Source organism: Lacerta agilis, chromosome 1 (genome assembly GCF_009819535.1).
Source record: "Lacerta agilis isolate rLacAgi1 chromosome 1, rLacAgi1.pri, whole genome shotgun sequence".
Taxonomy (NCBI): domain Eukaryota; kingdom Metazoa; phylum Chordata; class Lepidosauria; order Squamata; family Lacertidae; genus Lacerta; species Lacerta agilis.
Window position 1 is genome coordinate 67619325 of NC_046312.1, and position 21190 is coordinate 67640514.

Sequence of the window (21190 nt, forward strand, 5' to 3'; positions counted from 1 at the left end):
ATAGGGAAGATTCATATCTAAAAAGCACTTTGAAGTCAAAAAGTAATAGCTGTAGTCTACTTAAAGCTAACATTGCCTGGAGCAGCCTGCAGCACCCCCCCCCATGACCCTCTTGGGGGTTCATCATCCTAAGAGAATTGCCTGGGAACAACAACAAAAATCTTGTGTCAGATTGATATGACATAGGCAGACCCGTCTTAAGGGGATCTGCCGCCCTGGCGCGGCTATCCCTCCGGCGCCCCCGCCATGCCGCTTCTCCGCCGCCTCCCTCCCGCGCTTGCCGCCCCTTGGGAGGGGGGTGGGCGAGCGGGGGGTGAGGGGCGTGGCGCTGGAGCGGCGCGGGGCTCTGCGCGCCCTTCCAGCGCTTCCGGGATGGGAGGCGAGGGCGGCCGGCTCGCGCTCCCGCGCAGCTCGCGCTCCGCGCGCAGCTGGACGGCGCGGCGCTGCTGGGCAGCTCGCGCTGCATCGGGCGGGCGGCCGGCTGCGCGCGGGAGCGCGAGCCGGCCGCCCTCGCCTCCCAGAGCCCCAGCTGGAGTGCTGGAAGGTCGCGCAAAGCCCCGCGCCGCTCCAGCTGGGGCTCTGGGAGGCGAGGGCGGGCGGCTTACAGCCCGCCCGCCGGCGCGCGAGTGCCCGCCTGCCCGTGGGGGCGGGGGCGGGTTGGGGAGGAGGAGCCCGGTATGCCGGCGGGCTCGCGGGGGCGCCCCTGGGGCGCCCAGCGCCCTGGCGCACCGCGCCACCGGCTTCTATGGATGAGACGGCTCTGGACATAGGTGCAGGGAGAGTGGCTTTAACCCTTTGCTTCTGCTTTTGTCCTTATTAGAACTGCGGTCCCATGTGACTGCTATCTGCAATAGGAGGAAAGCTTGTGATAGGAGTCTTAATAGCAAAACACGCTGTATAGATTATCACACTGTGAAATAATAATATATGTAGTACATAAGAACATAAGAAGAGCTTCTTGAATCGGGCCCATAGCCCATCTAGTCCAGCATCCTTCTCTCTCAGTGGCCAACCAGATGCCTGTACGAAGCCTGAAAGCAGGATTCGAACACAAGGGCACTCTTCCCTCCTGTGGTTTTCAGAAGTATTGCTGCCTCCAGCTGTGGTACGAACAGTACGAAATAGCTGTAAGCATATACAGCTGATCAGTTATCATGGAACCCCATGTAGGGTATAAGGTAAATGGAATAACCAAAATGTTTATTGATATTTCATAACCCTGGAATTAAAAGTTGACAGGAAGCCAGTCTACAGCCTGTTTTGCCCATTGCCTTGTTCAGGAATCGCCACATGTTTAATTAAGAGTGTTGTAGAATCAACACACACATCAAAAAAATCAGATAGCACAACTAACCTTACACTAACCTATGCAGCTGCGGTGTGCTTATAATAAACTGAGAATCAATAATTCCTATCCAAAATATCTACCCAGGAATATTATATGTATATGCCTGTCATTTTTTTTACTTCCTATCTTTCCAGTGACTAGTTCTTCATACATTTTTTTGGCAAGCCATAAGAAGCTCCTCAGCTTACATACAATTTTTCACAATTTGATGTTTGAGAGTGTTTTCCTTATCTGTGTACCAAAGATTACTTTTGGCAAGGTCTCATCAGGGCCGAGCCTGCTATGTCTTTCCAAGAGGTACACCCATGGAAAATGCAAAGCAAAAGTGAAGAGAATGCCTTCAAATATATGCAGAATACTTCCCCCTCAATGCTTTGTTAAGTGTTTATCCAAATTGTTTGAACTCTGCTTTGTCGCCTTCTAAACATACTCTGTCTACTAGGGTATTCTGCCAGCCATCTGTTGTGTGCAGACAGCTTTTCATACACAACTGTGTACCGCAAACAGATATTTGCGTGACAATTCTTTTTGAGTAATCAGGACTGTGGCTCAATGGTAGAAAATCTGTCTTGCATCCAGAAGTCTGCAGATTCAATCTCTGGTGTTTTGTTGTGCTTTTATATATGTTGTAAGCTTCCCGGAGTGACTGGGGAAACCCAGCCAGATGGGCAGGATATAGATTAAAAAATTATTACTTATTACTATTATTATTTTCTGTACCTCAACATGCTTTTGACTTGCAAAAGTGTAAAAAATGTGCAATCTTTAAAAAGTCCTACTCCCACATTTGCATTAAGTTTAGACATCTCTGTGAGTTAATGGGAGGCACCCCAAATTTAAGTTTAGTTTTATTCACGTCTAAGCTGTTGTTGTTCTTGTTGTCATTGCAGAATTGCTCTGGATGTAAAGAGAAGAGGCCTGCACACAGTCTCTGTACTAACTGCAACAAGTGGCTATGCAGCTTGTGTACAGAAGAGCACGGGCATGGCAAGGAAACAGGAGATAATTTCTTGCCTATAACATTGAAGGGATGTTCAGGTAGGAATGTAATCTCATGCAGTTCTGTTTTTGCCAAACTTCACAGTGAAGTGCCACTTGCCCCCATTAAATAATTTTTTATAATAATTTTTATTAAATTTTTAACTAAAAACATACATAAAAGAAATAAATAATAAAAAAAACATAACTACAATTAACATACACAAAGACACAACAAAAACAATAACATATTACATTTCTAAAAAATTAATGATCCTTCCTCACATCATAGTGGGACTTCCTCTTATCTCCTCCTCCTGCGTCCCTTGTATATACCTTTTTCGTAACTTCCAAATTTTCCTATAATTCTATTCTATTTTTAACATTAAATTCATTACTAACTCAGACCTCTTAACTTTGGTTATAACATTGCCTAATTACTCACACTTATATCTTATCTTAATCCTTATCATCTTCTAACTTAATCGTCTATCTTCTACTCTACAGCCTATCTTATCCTCAGGTTATATCTAACTTTCAATCATACAATGCTCTTTTAAATACAGTTTAAAATTCTTCCACTCTTTCTGCACCGCGTCGTCTCTCTGGTCCCGGAGTTTCCCGGTCATTTCTGCAAGCTCCATATAGTCCATCATTTTCATCTGCCATTCTTCTATTGTTGGTAATTATTCTGTCTTCCAGTTCTTAGCTATCAAAACTCTAGCTGCTGTTGTGGCATACAGAAACAAATTCCTATCACTTTTAGCAATATCTTGACCTAGGATGCCAAGTAAAAAGGCTTCTGGTTTCTTCTTGAATGTGTTTTTCAACACTTTTTAAATTTCATTATATATCTTCTCCCAGAAGTCTTTCACCTTAGGGCACGTCCACCACATATGGAAGAAGGTTCCTTCTGTTTGTTTACATTTCCAGCATTTGTTGCTCTGGCCATGGTAAATTTTGGCTAATTTCACAGGGGTTAAATACCACCTGTACATCATCTTCATATTGTTCTCTCTTAATAAACTGCATGCTGAAAATTTTATGTTTGTGTTCCATAGCTTTTCCCAATCTTCCAACATGATGTTGTGTCCCACATCCTTTGCCCATTTAATCATTGTAGATTTTACCATTTCATCTTGGGTATGCCACTCCAGCAATAGATTGTACATTCTGGAAAGATTTTTATTCTTGGGCTCTATTAGTTCAGTCTCCAACTTAGATTTTTCTATCTGAAAACCAATTTTTCTATCTGACCTGAATGTCTCATTTATCTGGTAGTATTGTAACCAGTCTGTAACATGCTCTTTCAAATGTTCATATGGTTTTAATTTGAATTTCTCTCCTTCTTGTATCAAAATGCACTTGCCCCCATTAAACAGCTCACTTGCGTCACCTGCCATCTGCACCGCCGCTTGCTTGCTTGTTTGCTTGCTTGTTGCCTGCCATTCTGTTGTCAAACCGGAGCATGCCAACGACCTTACATTTTTAAGTATATAGGAAGAAAATGGCTGTGCTGTAGAACAAGGAGTGCACCAAGAGAAACTTACATCTGGGGAAAATATTCTTACAATTGCACTAGAAGGCAAAGTCAGTCCTCCAGCAATCTCTACCCCATTCCAGAGTCCTCTCAAGTTCCTCGTAAACTAAATGCAACACAGATAACATATCAGAATGTTTTCTCCACAGACAAAGTAGTGGAGATTTGTGGAGAGCATCAATAGCTTTAGTGTGTAGGTGTTTAAGGCCTTTACTTCTGAAGGAAGCTTCAGAAATCCCCTGGGGATTTTTGCCCAACTCTGTTTTTTTATTTATTAAATATTTTATTAAAGATTATCTTGATTTACAAAGGTAATGCAATGTCTCTGTTTTCTGGAATCAAGGCCCCCAATTCCTGTCTTCAGTATGCAGAATGAGACTGGGAGAATCTAGCTTTTCATTATTTGTTAATTTCGTTAATTTAAAATTCATGCAGTGATAAGCATAGAAGAAAGATGCCAGATAACTACATGTCCATCAGAAGGAAAACATGTCACCAAAGTTAATGCATACCCTAATAAAATATGCAACACTGCTACATACAAGTGGTAGTTTAATAAAGTATGTAACATGCTGTATTATACATTACATCTAGATGAGGCAAAAGCTGGTTGTGAATTTGAGGAAATGAAGTTGAGCAAGTCTTCAGAATGGGAACTTGGCTGGAAACCTGCCTTAAGAACGTACCGTAAATGACTTTCCCCTTAACTGTTCAGGCCTATGTCCTAGGAGGCAGGCATGCCAGTAACAAAAAAGACCATATTTATACAGTACTCAACTCCCATTAGTGCCTGGTAGTTTTCCTTTCTTTGAAGCTAGTAGTAAGTGATTGAATCAGAACAATCTCACAGGGACTAAGGGATCTGATGCGTGCATATCAATATTTATCAGGCATGCTTCTTGGGGGAAAGGAAGATCACATACACCTACTGATTTGGGAAAACTTCGGAACTCAACGTATGTGCATTGTAGCCTGAGGATGGATAAATATGTATAGTAGAAGCTGAAGCATTTCATACAGAGCTTTGAGAACAGATTCGGTTAGTGGTTGAATTAAGCAAATTATACTCAGGATAGGTGGTCTTCTTTCTGCTTTGCTGTTGACATTATGTGCCAAAGAAACTCTGGTGTTGTGCTTAAAATAGATTAGGAAAATAAACGATAAATGCAAATTTGTTTATTTTGCACAAGAGTGCTCAGAGTACATGCTCTATTCCAAACTTAATAAAACTACAAGAGAATAGGGGCAGAGCAGTAGAATGGCAGTAGGGCAAGAACTTAAGGCAAATGCCATGGCATTTTTATATACCTCTGGAGTAATTTTGTATTAATCCTGCTTTCCAGGAGCTGATGGGGAAACAAGTGAATTTCCCTTGTTCTGCCCAATGCACAGTCAAGAGACACTCAAACTGTTTTGCGAGACCTGCGACGCCCTTACGTGCCGCTGCTGCCTTCTAACGGAGCACAAGGAACACAGGTACTAAATATTTATTGTCCTTTGTTCTTAGTCTAGTGCTACAAGGAAGAGCCTAGTGATTGAAAGGATAAGGTTGCCCCACTTTATTTTTTTGTCACAATGTTTTTTCAGCTGTACAGAAGGTCACGCATGTCACTATGAAATGTAAACTTCCACTGTTTTCACATGATGCACTTACCACACCATCCTGTCTTACCTAGAGGTAAGACCCAGTTCAGAATTGAAACCTTTCTTTGGAAAAAGTCTCATAGTACTCAATGGAGGTAACTTCCAAATTAGTTTGGACAGGATTGGGCTGTGAGCACATTTTGTATCCCATTTGAATACTGTACTATGAAAGTGGGAAAGAATTTGGAGGAAGAACAGAAAGTATAGGCCAATGCAGCTTTTAGATTAATCTCTGGAGGTTATTTGGAACAAAGCTGATTTCAACTTCACATATGAAAATTATTGTGGTTTCCTCAGTTCTTCAGCACACACTTATGAAATCCTCATGTGTGCAATTAGAAGACATTTGTGATTATGAAGGGAAGGTGAAGCAGTCTGTGTAGCAGTTACAAATGAGATTGTGATTTTTGATAGTTGTGGAATAAACATGAGTAATAAAAAAAACTAATAATGTGGTTCAGGAAACAGTTTTAGGAGAAGGCAGCTGTCAAATATGTACCCAGTTTTGCACACATAATCTGTTAGTCTAGGCCTTGACTGGGTGGTACATGAATAATGATGTCAAGACAGTAGAAAAGCTGCTGGGGTCTTCTGGAAAGTGTTTGGTTTACTGGACCTTGGGCAGATCCACACCATACATTTAAAACACATCCCATACCTGTTTAAAGTGCATTTGTTGTTCAGTCGTTCAGTCGTGTTCGACTCTTTGTGACTCCATGGACCAGAGCACGCCAGGCCTCCCGCAGTTTGGCCAAACTCATGCCAGTCGCTTCGAACTCCCGCAGTTTGGCCAAACTCATGCCAGTCGCTTCGAGAACACTGTCCAACCATCTCATCCTCTGTCGTCCCCTTCTCCTTGTGCCCTCCATCTTTCCCAACATCAGGGTCTTTCCCAGGGAGTCTTCTCTTCTCATGAGGTGGCCAAAGTACTGGAGCCTCAACTAAAGTGCATAACATACCCCAAATAATCCTGGGAAGTGAAGGTGCTGAGAACAGTAGCTCTGTTTGGGGAAAACTTCAGTTCCCAGGGTTCTTTGGGGGAGTGTGTGTTTTGGGTGTGTATTGAATGTGCTTTAAATGTATGCTGTAGATCTGCCCTATCTTCAAACATGCATATCACTACATCATGTGTGACTTCCATATGTGAAGGAGCCATCATGGGTCAAACACCAAAGACAAAGGTGTCTCCTCCTTTCAGGCACTTTGTTGTTCAGTGGAGACAGTTTGCATATTTAGTAGTGTGTCATTTATGTGTTGAGTAAGTCATACCTCTGGTTGCGTTTGCTGCGGGTTGCGTTCGGCACGGGTTATGAATGCGCAGAACCCGGAAGTACCAGAATAGGTTACTTCTGGGTTCGGCGCTTCACGCGTGCACAAATTCGGCGCTTCAGGTTGCGGACCTTTCAGGTTGCGAACAGGGCTCCGGAACGGATCCCGTTCGCAACCAGAGGTACCACTGTAGTCAAATCTAGACAGTACAATGATGTATGAACCTGCCCATGTGGTCTGGTGCAGGGGTGGGGGACATGTTTTGGCCTGAAGATCACGTTCCCATATGGGCAACCTGTCAGGGGCCACACACCAGAAGCACAAGTCCTTCTTGCGTTGGATTTGAACTAAAGACTGCTCTCTGTTAATTTATGAATTTATTAGTAGAAGAATAAAAAAAACACACAAAAGGCTTCTCTTCTTTTTCTAGGTTCAGGCATCTCCACGAAGCTTTACAAAACCAGAGAGCCATCCTGGAAAATGTAACTGCTAAAGTGGAAGAGAAGAAAAATGGGGTGCAGGTCTCAGCCAAACAGATTGAAGACAGGTAACTTTCAAGGACACATTATAGGCAAGGAAGAACAGAGACGGTGTGGCTGGGGACAGGATACAAACACTTTATAAGGAACAGAAAGAGAATCCTGGCCTGGATGGTTGCATTTGACCTCAGACCTGACATTCCTACAATAAGGCAGTCAGTGATGTTTTTGAAGGTGGCCTAAGTAGGGACATAACTAGGGCACATCATTTGAAGGAAAGGGGTGTGGCTTGCCTACTTGCTTCCCCTACCCCCACTTTTCTTTGATTCCATATCTGGAGTGTTGAAGGGGACAGTGTGCAGAACTCTCTGACCCTCTTGCGCAGAAAAGCGTGGGGTGTGTGCTTTTGCTGGAGGTAAATGCTTCAAAGAGAGGAGATTTGACTACCATGCTGTCTTGTTCTAGGTATTCAGTAACATGTGGAAGAGGTGGCCAGTTTGCCTAGCTGTGTTAGATGGCTAAATTTACAGCCCAGTCCTATGCAAGTTTGTTCAGAACTATGTTCTGTTCCATGGATTGCAATCCTAAATTAGTAGCTTAGAGTAATGGCTAAATTATTCAGGGTTAGATGCAGGAAAACTCAATTCAAATCTAAGCTCGAGTAATGCTTGGTGAGATATAAAGAATGCAATAATAAGTATGCCCAATAAGGAGTTGCCAATATTACAGCAGTTAGAAAGGTTTCTTTCTGTCTCCAATGATACAAGAATAGCCACACCAATTACTCTCAATGATAAAATGCTGAGAGCTTCAGTCTGACAACTTAGTATACCGGTATATATACAGGTGAAACTCGAAAAATTAGAATATTGTGGAAAGGTTCGTTTTTTTCAGTAATTCAACTTAAAAGGTGAAACTAATATATGAGATAGACTCATGACATGCAAAGCGAGATATGTCAACCTTTTATTTGTTATAATTGTGATGATTATGGCGTACAGCTGATGAGAACCCCAAATTAACAATCTCAACTTTGGGGTTTTCATCAGCTGCACGCCATAATCATCACAATGATAACAAGCAAAGGCTTGACATATCTCGCTTTGCATATCATGATTCTATCTCATATATTAAACTCCAGTAGCTAATGAAAACAATTGCTTACATAAATGGACTTTTCCATGATATTCTAATTTTTTCGAGTTTCACCTGTATATGCATATAAAGGATTTGCTGTGATCTATTAAAAATGAACTAGACAAATATAATCTTTGCTTTCTCAAGAAACCTGGCAAATTTGCTAAAATTAGGCAGTGTTGACTTGTCACCCTGATTCAGCAAAACTCTTTTGGAAAGTCCTATGTTTGAATCCATGAAGCATGTTATTCAAATTAGCAGTAGTGCACGCAAGCTTAGAATCATGATATTAGCCAGATCATAGTACTAAGTGCTTTGAAAGATGCAAGCCCTATACACTATTTGGCTTCCTGGTGCAATTGATAACTCATTCACAGTGATAACCATTAAACCTCCTCATATATGGGTACGCACAGTGAAGTTGTCAATGGCTTCTTTTCACCAGATTGTTTGAAGTAAAGCACCTGCAAAGGAAAGTGGAAAATCAGATCAAAATGGCCAAGATGCTCCTGATCAGTGAAATAAATAAGAGAACGAATGTTCTACTTGAACAGCTAGAGGTAAGTAGGGTGGTTCTAACGTAGGTAAGGCAAATCATTACATGCAAACATAAAAACAACAATTTATTTATGTGGCAAACTCAAAGGTCAAGAAATGCACGGGGTGAGAAAAACTGAAAGGGGAAGTCCTTCCTCAGCTGATGTGGGAATGTCTGGTAATGAATAGGGTGCTTTGGGAGAAGGGCAGCTGGGCAAAAGATTTGGAAACAGCACAGCTAGATGTCCATGGTACCTACAGTACCAGTGGGAATCCCTATACCAGGAGTGGGGAAAGTTTATCAGCCTGATAGCTGCATTCTCTCATGGGCAACCTTCCAGAGGTCACATACCAGTGGTGAGTGGGGTCAGAGGCAAAAGTTGGTAGGACTAATGGCAACGTTGAGCGGAGCAACAAATTGAGTCACATCTTTCTATAGTAGGCTATATTCCACCCATGCAATGTTTCCGACACCGACACACATTTCTCCATCTTTCATCCAACCAAGCAAGAGGCATCATCACAGTTCAAACGACTACGTTGAGTGGTTTCTTTTGTTTCTGACTCTTGACAGAGAATCACCAGTGAAAGGAAGCAGAAACTGGAACAACAAATTCAGGGCATCATGGTGTTAAACAGGCAATTTGAACACGTGCAGAACTTTCTCAGCTGGGCAGTGTGCAGTAAAAACAGTGTTCCATTCCTCTTCAGTAAGGAGCTGGTAAGTCTAAATGCTCACTGCAACCCCAAAATGCAAAAAAGGGAAGGGAAGTGAGAAAAACAAGTCCCCAAAGAAGCTAATGGGGAAAATGCATGAACTCTTCTACTGTACTGGTGGCTCAAGACCAGGGGTCCCCAAACTTACCCGGCCTCGGGCGCCAATTGCGCGGAGGGCGGGGAAGCGCGCACCCATATGCGTGCGCCCTCGCTTTTTCTGGTGCACTTCTGGGTTGGCGCAGCACCGGAAATAGCCTCCACAGACCCGAAAGTGCACCAGAAATAACGTTTTGCGCATGTGCAAAAGCTATTTCCGTCGCCGCGCTGACCTGGAGATGGGCAACCGCACCTGTAAGAGTGGGCAGTGGGGGTCGCACAATTGGCTCACGCGGGCCTTAGTTTGGAGGTGTCTGCTCAAGACTTTTAAGAGTATTTCTGGGTCTCACTCCCAGAAGCCGAAGCAAAAAGGAGGTTGGCAAGGGACTCCATTAAAAAGTTAATACTGCATTAGTGGGAATCTATGTGGTGGCTTCTGCTAGGGCAGTGCATTAGTTGAATATGGCCCAATATGTTTAGAAACACCTGTTTTGAGTGGAAATGCACAGATTAAAGTGGAAATGGGACAGAGTTGAATTATGGGCAAACACATGCAAAAGTAGCATGGTCTGGAAGTTGATTGATTTGCACATCCCTAGTCCTTATATAGATTGAGACTGCTTTTCATGCTAAATCATTGTGCCAATCACCCACACAACCAGTCATCTGGAAGCATATATAGTGCATATATATAGTGCATAGGATGTTTTCTTGTGACCAGCATGGGACTTTAGTGCTGACCCAGACGCATAGGAAATGGAACAAGATCCGGTGCCTTTCCCCCCATGGTAACACTGTAATTCACATAATGCCTACCTTATTCATGATTTACAGTAGTTTCCCGTTACTTTCATCTAGAGTGGGACAGGATATGGAACTGGTGTGAACTGAAGATACAGCACAATATTGATGCATTTATGTATTTAAGTATGTATTAATTACCTGTCTCCTGAAAAGGCAGCCAAGACAATGTAAGGCAACATGAACTAAAAATCTGTATTAATATGTAGGAGCTAAAGCAAATAATGAAAATACAAAAGGTACACAGGTGGACTGTAAAGAGTAAATGCCCTAAACAAATAATTAGACCTCTTAAACTAGCCCTGTGTAGTGCAGACCTGGCTGTCTTATGAACTCAGACTTACCATTGAGTAAATATGCATAGGTTTCCATTTTGCTGAATAAATAATATTCCAGATGAGGCTAGTGTGAAAGAGAGATCCTATGCTCACAATGGAGAAGAAGAAGAAGAAGAAGAAGAGTTTGGATTTGATATCCCGCTTTTCACTACCCGAAGGAGTCTCAAAGCGGCTAACATTCTCCTTTCCCTTCCTCCCCCACAACAAACACTCTGTGAGGTGAGTGGGGCTGAGAGACTTCAGAGAAGTGTGACTAGCCCAAGGTCACCCAGCAGCTGCATGTGGAGGAGTGGAGACGCGAACCCGGTTCCCCAGATAACGAGTCTACCGCTCTTAACCACTACACCACACTGGCTCTCCTGGAGTTTCTGAATATGGCTTTAGGTTGCTCTCTATGTGCAGTACTTTATTGGGGAAAGCACATATAAAAATATCGTTTGTAATTATGGGAGAAAGATTGTGAGACAGTAAGGATTTGCTTACACAGTAAAGTATTGTGGGTTGTTATCTCAGCCTTGTTTCATACACCAGCAACTTATCAATTATTTATTTTATTTAGAGAATTAATAAAACACTAGATCAAAATAATTTTCCCAAGTGGTGTACAGATAGAATTATAAATTAAAACATGGATAAAGTCATACACCAGTTAAAAACAAGTGTACATAGAATCACCACCATCCTTAAAAAGAAAGATAAAAATCAATGACTTTAAAAGAAAAATCATTAACTAAATCATGTGTCTGCCACAACAAAGGTGCTGCCATACTAACGGAATGGCTCCTCACAAATGTGGAACATACATTATGTGGCACTTGCAAAAGTGCCAGTTCTGCAGAAGCATACTTCTTGTTCACTATTTCAGGCTATTTGCTGGTCTCCATAGCAATTTGAGTAACTTTACTCTCCACTGAAGTTTGCATAGCAGACTTTACAATCCTGCTGTTGTCGGCATGCAAAATCATTTCTCCTGCAGTGATAGACAACTGGCTTAGGAGTCCCTGATTTCAACATGAATTCTTTTCCTCTCATTAGTTCACTTTAGCTAGGAGATTCTTGCCTTGAAAATGTAAGCAAATCAAAAAGCGAAATGGAATAGAAGGATAACTGAATGGGCAAATAAGCAATAATGGAAAATGGAAATGTAGGGTCATTTAAAGTTATAAGTCAAAATCACCTGTGATTGATAAAGCATTGATCATCATTACCTCTAACAGTAATTTTTTTATTTGTTACCAGATTGTGTTTCAGATCCAACGTTTACTAGAAACAAACTGTAATACTGATGCAGGTCCTCCTTGGAAGGTCAGATTCACATGGGACCCATCTTTCTGGACTAAACAACTGTCCAATTTAGGTAAAAAAGTATACAATTTTAGGTTTCCTTTGAGTTCATTAGATGAAAATATATGGGTGTGTATTATCAGTATTGGTGTTAATTTTTCCACTGCTACCACTGTGACAATTCTTTGTAAGTCACACTTAATATGTCACCCAAAAGCTGCTACAAGGTGGGTCAAAAGCGTTTGCATGCGGGAAAAGGCCAAGTTGTGAGGTATACCCCTTTGCGAGTGACATAGGCGCCACATTTTGCTTTGGTGGCATAAGAATGAAAACACACACACACACACACACACACATGCACAGCTATACATAAATAACCATGCCAGAATCAATGGCCTGAATGAAAGTAGGGGATAATGTTGATGTAGTCCTTTCCATATCTGGAGAAGCATATTTTTTTTGGGGGGGGGGGGAGACAGCCATGTAATATCCCACCCCACACCCCGCAGTTGAAATAGCTACTGTTGAAATAATCTCACAAGCCCTTCATAAATTAAAATATTGCTTACAGTGTCTTTATGGAAGTGCTACAAATGACAATTTGGGCAAAAGTTGTACATCCCCTTTGGGCTGCCTATTGTCTCACCAGTCCTCTACTTTTAACGGAGCTTACAACAACAACAACAACAACAACTCACCATATGCATCCATTTGATGCTCAGTCTCTAGGAGATAATGCACAAGGACTCTGTGGAAGTATTTCTGAAGAAGGTTTCCCCTGAAGGCAGATTTGATAGCTTGTTTCTAGCACATGTTGACCCCTTCCTGGTGGATGGGTGGGTGTGTTTCTCCATTTTGCTGGTGCATCCTTCCCATTTTTATTTCTTCCTTGCTTTCTGCAGGCCACTTGTCAATGGAGGGGGGACCAATCCATCACTCAGAAGTGCCAGCCTATGGAAGTATGCAAGGAGTGCAGCCCCCCTTGTATCATCATCACGGACATCATTCGCCAGCACCACAGCATGACTCTCTCAACAACCAGTCCCACCAGTTTCAGCCTCCTGTTCATTGCCCTACACCTGTGTGCTGCACCCATTGCCTTAACATCCCACACATGAATAAAGGACAGCTTCCTCATCAAACCATGAGCCATGCTCATTCCTTCCGACAGCCTCCTGAGATGCAGCACCACCAGCAACATTTCCCCCTGCAGTATAGCCTGCAGCAGCACGAAAGAGAGCAGAGGTGTACCTCTCGACCCGTGAAGACACTGCAGCCTTGCGCTGAGCAGAAATCTCACCAGGAGCACGATAGCTTATCTTCCAGGATGGGAAAACATTCCCAAGAGCAGCCGTTGCAACAGGCAACACATCCCATTTATCCCCTTCCCCTTCCCCTGCATGATGGTCAACAAGGCCAGGCTGGACATTCCCAGCAGCTGCCTGTGCAGTCTGCTCTGCACAGTCCAACAGTGCAAGTTCAGCTTGGTCCTCTCCAGAAACTAAAGCTGAATCACCTGCAACAGCAGCAGCAGCAGCAGCAGCAGCAAGAACAGCAACCCTTGCTGCCACTGCCGCCACTGTCACCACAACAGTCATCTACGACAGGTCAGAACGAGAAGGCTCACGAACAAGTGATACAGCAGAGTTTGGACATCATGCACCACCAGTTTGAACTGGAGGAAATGAAGAAAGATCTGGAGCTTCTCCTCCAGGCTCAGCAACCGAGCCTGCAAGTGAATCAGGCCAAGCAGCCTCAGCATGTTCAGCAAACAATTGTGGGACAAATAAACTACATTGTGAGGCAGCCGACGGCAGTTCAGCAGCAAAGCCAGGATGAAGCCCAGCAGGTGAGTTTGCTAGGTCTGTCGTTTTCTTTTTTTCTTTTTTCTTTTGGTCTCTAGCTGTTTAAATGCCCTAACCAAAACTTGGTACCAAATAGGCTCCAATGCAGCTAGGTTAGCACAGATTTAAAGCCAGTAATTGTTAATAAATGGGCTGGCACCTGTGAACTTGGTAGACTTCACTATTTTTAGGTGGGATTCGATAACATACTGGCAAATTCTGGTTGCCCAATTAAAGTTGATTTGGAACTCTTCTGCAAATGATTGGACTTTTTGCAGTAAAGAAAGTGATGGGGAGTGTGAGAACACTTGTTTTGACACAGCGTCATCTAACTTCATTGCAAACAAATCTGATTGAATGTTAACTAATGGGAAACATCAACTAATCTGACATCAAACAAATTAGGAGGGTGGCTCAGTCTACAGATCATCTGGAAATGATCCCTGTGTGTACAATTAAAATAAAGGTGTTCCATCAAAAGGAATTTTCATATTATGACTCATTTCCTAAACTAATCTTGTTGCTATTAATGAATCTGTGCTGATTATTCCCTTATCATAGGTTGGTGAAGATTCCACTGATTCAGAAGGTCAAAAACCAGCACTTCCTCTTGATAGAAACATGATTCCACCCATGTCACAGCCATTGGATGATGCTATTGTCAGTATTCACTCCCCAGAGAGTACTTTGTTGAATCCAGTCAGAAAGGTACACAGAGCTTCTTTTCTTTTTTTAAACATAAGAGAAAATGTTTCAGTAGCTCTATACGGCTTCTTTGAAGACTGCTTCTCTCTTTCAGCACTTTGACAAGAATGAAGGTCAAGAGTGAAATTTCATCTTTGTAGGGGAGATTCTTCTCTGTAGAAACCCATATCTTTGGAACACAGTGAATGTGTCCATACAAGTGCTTAAATAGCCCTTGAGACTCTCATGTTATTTCTATACATGTTTCATAGTTGTTAATATAGAAAAGAATAGAAGAAAGGCATCCGTAATGCAAATGTACATATTTACATTTTGGGGCAATGTACATTTTACGTTTGCACTACAAACTGATTGAAAAATCACATAAAGCCTCGTGTGGAAATTTCAGTGGGAGTTTTTCATGAATTCTGATTTGTTGATCTACAGGCAAGAGACATATTTTTAGGGCTGCTTCGTTCCTGACATTTCTTTTCTGCACAAGTATGGAGGGAAATCCCAGTGTTCACAATTATTTGAACACCCTATTTAGGTGTTCAAAAACAAGCAGCAATAATTGCAACAAAGCTATCTTTAGCCATCTCACCCCTTGCCTTTCCCTGCAAGACTAATTGCAGCCGTTAAGAGTCGTCAACAGGTTTTCCACACCTATCAGCTGATCACCCATTCCCACCACCCTTCTGAGTAATACCCCTCCCCACTCCCTCACTATATTTAAGGATCTGGTGACTTCTGTTTCAGTGTATCTGAAGAAGTGTGCATGCACACGAAAGCTCATACCAAGAACAAACTCAGTTGGTCTCTAAGGTGCTACTGGAAAGAATTTTCTATTTTGTTTCGACTATGGCAGACCAACACGGCTACCCACCTGTAAGTGATAGAGGTAGCACCCCTCTCACTTTTCACTCTGGCCTTGCATACTGCTAGCATCTAGCCTCTGACAAATTACCCCAGAGGTAAATTAATTGATATTGTTATAATTTGGCTATTATCGGGGAAATATTGGAAAACTAATAATAAAAAAATTGGCCCCCACCCCACAAAACCCAGAGGTAATGTGGCCTTCAGCAGAAGAAGGTTCCTATCCCCAACATAAGCGATAGCTCAGAGGTAGAGCACATGATTTACATGCAGGCAGTTACAGGTTGTGTTTGTAGGTTATCCAGTTAAGAGGATGAGTTGTAGGTGATAGGAAAGACCTCTGCCTGAGACTTTGGAAAGCTGCTGCCAGTCAGTGCATGTAATACTAGTCTACTTTAGATGGATCCGGTGTAAGCCAGCTTTCTAAGGCCCAGGCACATGGCTTTTTAGGGCAGGTACCTCTGAGGTTCCTCTGCAGCAGGTAAACAAACCTTCTGAAGAGGTCAATTCAGGTGCAAGTTAACCCCTCTTCCTTCAGTCTTAGGTGGTGGCCCCACTAACCATACAGGTAAAATAGACATACTTATGATCTTCTCTATGCATATTTAGATTTTCTAAATTTAAAAAGGAACATTTCTTGACATCCAAAAGGGTTTTGTTTTCTGAGAACACAAAGAGAGAAATAAACTCAGTACATACTGCAGCTACTACCCAGTGTGATGTCTTGACTGTAGCTTCATGTATTACAGACTGGAAGCATGTTTTATCACATAGGCAATATTAAATACTGAAAATGTGCTTGCTTAAGTTGGTAGCTTTTGACCACCTCCTCTGAGGACCTTTTGCCCAACAGCGACTTGATCTGGTCACTTCTGGTCAGTAAGAAATGCTTCCAAAATGATAAGACAAGGTTGTTTTTACAAAAGTTGACAGGTCTTCTTTTTAGGACATAAATGAATAGATAGATGTGAATAGGCATGCAGCTAGTAAATATTTTAATTGGCCAGTAACTTCAATGGAGTTGTTTAGTGGAATAATAGTGCCTTTCTTTCTCTGAAGATATACTATATATTTTGGCCTGGCTAGTTCCTGAATGGAACACTCTCCAGCCTCCCATATACACAACCCTGAATCCTATGGAAAAAGAGCAGGATACAAATAAACACAAATAAACAGCCCCATCTACTTTGACCTCAAGACCCTTGTCTTGCTATAGTGTCACAGCACTGTCATGGCTTGGTGCCAAAATTAGGCAAGTGCTGATTGAAGAAGTGACATGGGGGTTGTAACTATAACGGGGGAAAGACCAAATTTCCTTATGGTTCAAAGTAAAAGACAGGTTGTATCTTTGAGGGCAATTTAACTTTCATGTTACAGGATAATTTTGCTTGTACATAACTGTTTAATTGTTTCTCCACAATTTCCAGCAACTTATGTATGGGTATTTTGATTAAATGGTTTGTAATTTGAGTCATAAGATGCAATGCCATTTGCATAATCCACATGCCATTTATATGAATACTAATTGTTTGATGTCTACCGTAGCTAAGGCCTGTTTGCTTAGCCTGTATTTAAGAACATAGGGATTGTATAGGCTGGCATTCTGTATCTGATATTGGCCAATCATCGGCCTAGAAACTGAAATGAAGGATAAAGATAACTGGGCATTCCCTGCCCAACTCTGAACCACCAATTTACAAGGGGATTAATTTTAGCTATGATGGCTGATATTTGAATAATTTTAGTGCACGTACCTTCTATTTAAGAATTTAGAAGTCCTTGCTTAGCCAAAGCAAAAAAACAACAACAACACAAAAAACCAGGATGTTTTATACCAGATTGCAGACAGTCCCAAAGTCCTTCAGAGTTTTTAGAGCAGCTTGCAAGGTGGTATAGGGGCTGTAGCCAGAAGAGATCACGTGAGGAGCCTTATGATGTGCATGGTTCCTCTGTATGGTCCCTTGGATCCAGGCTACAGTCTTTTGTCAGAGAAACCAGGCAATCAGTAGAATAAGAAGGTTGTATACAAATTACACATATATGTATATAATTCTGATAGCAAAGCCATTGAGACTTCTGAGACTACTTTGGAGTAGTTAGATATTGTTTGTGGGTGGAAGAAAAGATGGATGCTTGAAACAGAGAAAGGACTCCACTGTAACTGCCTCTTACTGCTCAATATCCTTAATCAATCAGGACTTGAAGAACTTTACAGCTGTCTTAACTGACAGAATGGACAACATTATCACCCAGTACATCCACTCTGATCAAATGGAATTCATCCCATGATGACACCTGGTGGACAAAGTGTTACATGGGCTTGATGTTGCATACAAGGCAAGACACATTTTGAACATCTTAGCCCCCAACACTGAGAAAGCTTTTGATTGTATCGAATGGTTATGCCTCCAGTATTTCCTTCTCAAGATGAATTCCAGTCCTAATTCCTCCAGGGACATTCAGGCATTATCAACATCCTTAGGGGCTGTGTCTGTAGACAACCTGGACTTCTATCATAATCATCTCAAAAGAGAACTAGATCTGGCTGTCTGCTGCGTCTGTTGCTGTATATCCTGACAGTGGAACCCTAGCCTGTGCTCTGTGGATGAACAAAATGATCCAAGTGTAACTAAACACAGCATAAAGTGGTGATTATCTCTGATAACATCTCAGCAGCTCAAATTACATCTCGTAACCAGTGTGAGCTTGACACATTTGAAAAAGCATCTTGATAAAAAGCCAACTATCAGAAGTGTGATATGATAAATATAAACTTGGCTTATAAAATTATTTTGTGCAACCCACTAAGCCATGGCACCACCTTGGAATCTTTCTGTCATCCTTCCGTCTACCTATTATACATTCAACTACCAACCACTTTCTAATCAGCTTTACAAATGCATGCAAAAATTGTATTCTGACTTCTTATGGCTCACCAGGACAGCAGTTGTGTGAATGAATTAATGTCTAGAATCTTCCCTCCCTCCCCAAACAATTGCACTTTATCTGTAACCACCAAGTCTTAAGCATAAACCAGGACTGAAGCAATTTCACATTTAATATACCTATGTTTAAAAGAGATTTGACAGTTCCAGCCCTGGACTTTATATTTTGCTGCAGCTCTCCTGTATGGTTGCATGACTCTTCAGAGCATCATCAGTGGACACAAATAGAACAACATACTACCAGAAACTATGCCTTGATTTGGAATGATCACAGGGATCGGCCTTGGTTCATACTTAGGCATCTCTTCCTTTAAGAATGCTCTGTTCATTGGGTCCGTTGAAGAGAGAATCACATTTTTGCCTGATTGTCTTTTTCTGTATCATTCTGATTTAATCAGTTCAAACAGCCTTATGGACTTCTCTTCTTGGAAAACAACAAAGATACATTGGATGACAGACTTAACATGTTGAAGAAAACTCCAAGGAACATTAAAAGAAAGTTGATTCACTATAGGATTCTATACAGTGGTGCAGTTAAATCATTTTAGACCCTAGACTTAATTATCTTATGGGGATGGGATCATTTTAAATGATAATGTGCATTAATTCACTTGCTGCATTTGCGGGTCTTCCTGTTCCTTCTGCTGAGTGGGGCCCTAATGGCACCACTATTCCAATATGCCACTCTGCAAATATGCTACTTTCTAAGACAACCATAATTCAAGCAGAATGCTGGAACCTCACTAGCATCATTAGACAATGCTCTCCTTCTTAGCTCTTACCATCTATCTCTTCTTTCTGACCCTTTTTCTGAAGGAGATGCTTTTGTAGTTGGAGGTTTGTAAAGGATCTGTCCAGAACTTTAGATTGGCAAGGCACCTGTGCCTCATTCTTTGTAGCATGAATATAAAGAAAACTCAGTTTAAAGATCTTAACAGAAAGTGCGTAACTGCAGCAAAGTTCCACTTAATCCATCTGAGCTATAGTCAGTTTGTCTAGTATGACTGTGTCCAAACTAGGACCTTTAAACACATTTTGTGGTTGCGCAACTCTTCTACTAATTAATTGAAGAATTCTTTCAGGAGTTTATCCATTTTCAAGCAAATGCTGACCTTATAACTATACTTCTTAACAACACAATTGTGGTTTTCTCTGCAAAGAGTAGCTGAAACAACAGAACTATCTGAGAAGTGAAGATTATGCGTAAACTTTGTCAATAGATGCTGCAGGCTAGAGATATAGTCTAGAAAAAGAAGATTGTTGTGATCTGGTTCTTATGGTGTATGTGCCAGGTGGCCATCTTACAGTTACCAAATGCAAAAACATTTACATCCCTCCCCTCTCTAAGTTTTCCAACTTAGCTTGACAAAGATCCTCTTTTCTTAGAGTTCATTGATTGTCTGTGAATTTGACAGTCATTTCCACACACACACCCCACATCCTTGTACTGTAAATGTGCTTTAGTTTTCAAGTTGCTTCTGTGTTTTTCTCCTTTCTCGTGTTGTGTGTCTCTTGTATATTTATCTAATATTTTTGAAAACTTTTACAAATAAAATTCATATTAGAAAAGCTCTGACAGACCAATAAAGCATGTGATAAGTGGGGCTACTGTAGACTCAGACATCCTGATGTAGACTCAGTGCTGTTTCAGACAGTTACCGAAGACTTGCCACAAATACAGTACATTTGCTTAATGCATGATGACATGACAGTTACTTTTCTTGAGAACTCTGATCTAGCCCATCCTCATCCAGTAGATGGGGCTATGGTCATGCTGCTTTTTGCCCCCCTTTTAAAACCATCACCAACAGCTGTGTCATCTGGTTCAGGGGTCAGGTAGCAAAAGGGGTTCACAGGCAGAGGGAGAGTGATGCTGCACAAATGCCACATAAAAGTTGCCAGTAATACACTGCAAATAAACTTTATAGCAACATAGGCACTCTGTGGGAGAAGCATCACATCTAATTGTGCACACACCCAACGTTCAAAGCACCCCTCCTAAGAACCTTGGAAATGGTAGTTTGTTAAGGCTGCTGGGAACCGCAGCCCTACGAGGTGTAAACTACTGTTCCCAACACCTTTCTCTTTTTTTGCAGGGGTGAAATGGTGGGGATGTGCTTCAAATTTATGGTGTGTCAAGTACAGAATGTTGTACTTCTTTGAGTGCACATTAAGTGTAATATTCCTACAACTCTGGAGTCAAATCTGTGGACCGCATGCAAAATATATAGCAGGAGTGGCTAACTCCCAGCCCTGTGTCCTGATCTATACTCCCCCTTTTCTGCCCCCCTCCAAGACACAATTTGGACAGTGTCAAAAGGGGGGGGTGTTAATATATAAAGTAGACACATAGCATGGAGAAGTTTAAACCTCTTGGCCTAGCCCAGCAGGTTTAGGATAGAAATGGCCCCTTCCCTAGTCATTGGCTCAATCATTTGCTGAGCAGGGAGGGAGTGAAAAAGGAGTTAGTTAAAGAAAAGTTAGTTAAGAAGTTAGTTAAAGAAAAATGCTACTGTATTCTGTACTCCCCCTCCCAGTCAGTTCTGCATTCCTAATTAAGTCTTTCCGGAAACTTGTGTTAATTAGTCACATTTGAATAAATTCACGTACAGCATTTCAGTTCAAGACCATAATTTTTAAAAAGGAGTATCTGTACACTCATTCAGAGCA

General features: G+C 41.8%; 1 protein-coding gene across 2 annotated transcripts in view; it reads left to right on the forward strand.

Annotated features, from left to right (window-relative positions):
* TRIM66 (tripartite motif containing 66) overlaps window positions 1-21190 on the forward strand; it is a 56573-nt gene that overhangs the window by 19079 nt on the left and 16304 nt on the right. For both annotated transcript variants that reach the window (XM_033153094.1, XM_033153103.1), the window contains exons 3-10: window positions 2239-2386; window positions 5210-5342; window positions 7210-7326; window positions 8841-8955; window positions 9507-9653; window positions 12124-12241; window positions 13071-14017; window positions 14574-14720. In XM_033153094.1, the coding sequence (XP_033008985.1) occupies window positions 2239-2386; window positions 5210-5342; window positions 7210-7326; window positions 8841-8955; window positions 9507-9653; window positions 12124-12241; window positions 13071-14017; window positions 14574-14720 (1872 nt within the window). The remainder of the gene's footprint in view (window positions 1-2238; window positions 2387-5209; window positions 5343-7209; window positions 7327-8840; window positions 8956-9506; window positions 9654-12123; window positions 12242-13070; window positions 14018-14573; window positions 14721-21190) is intronic.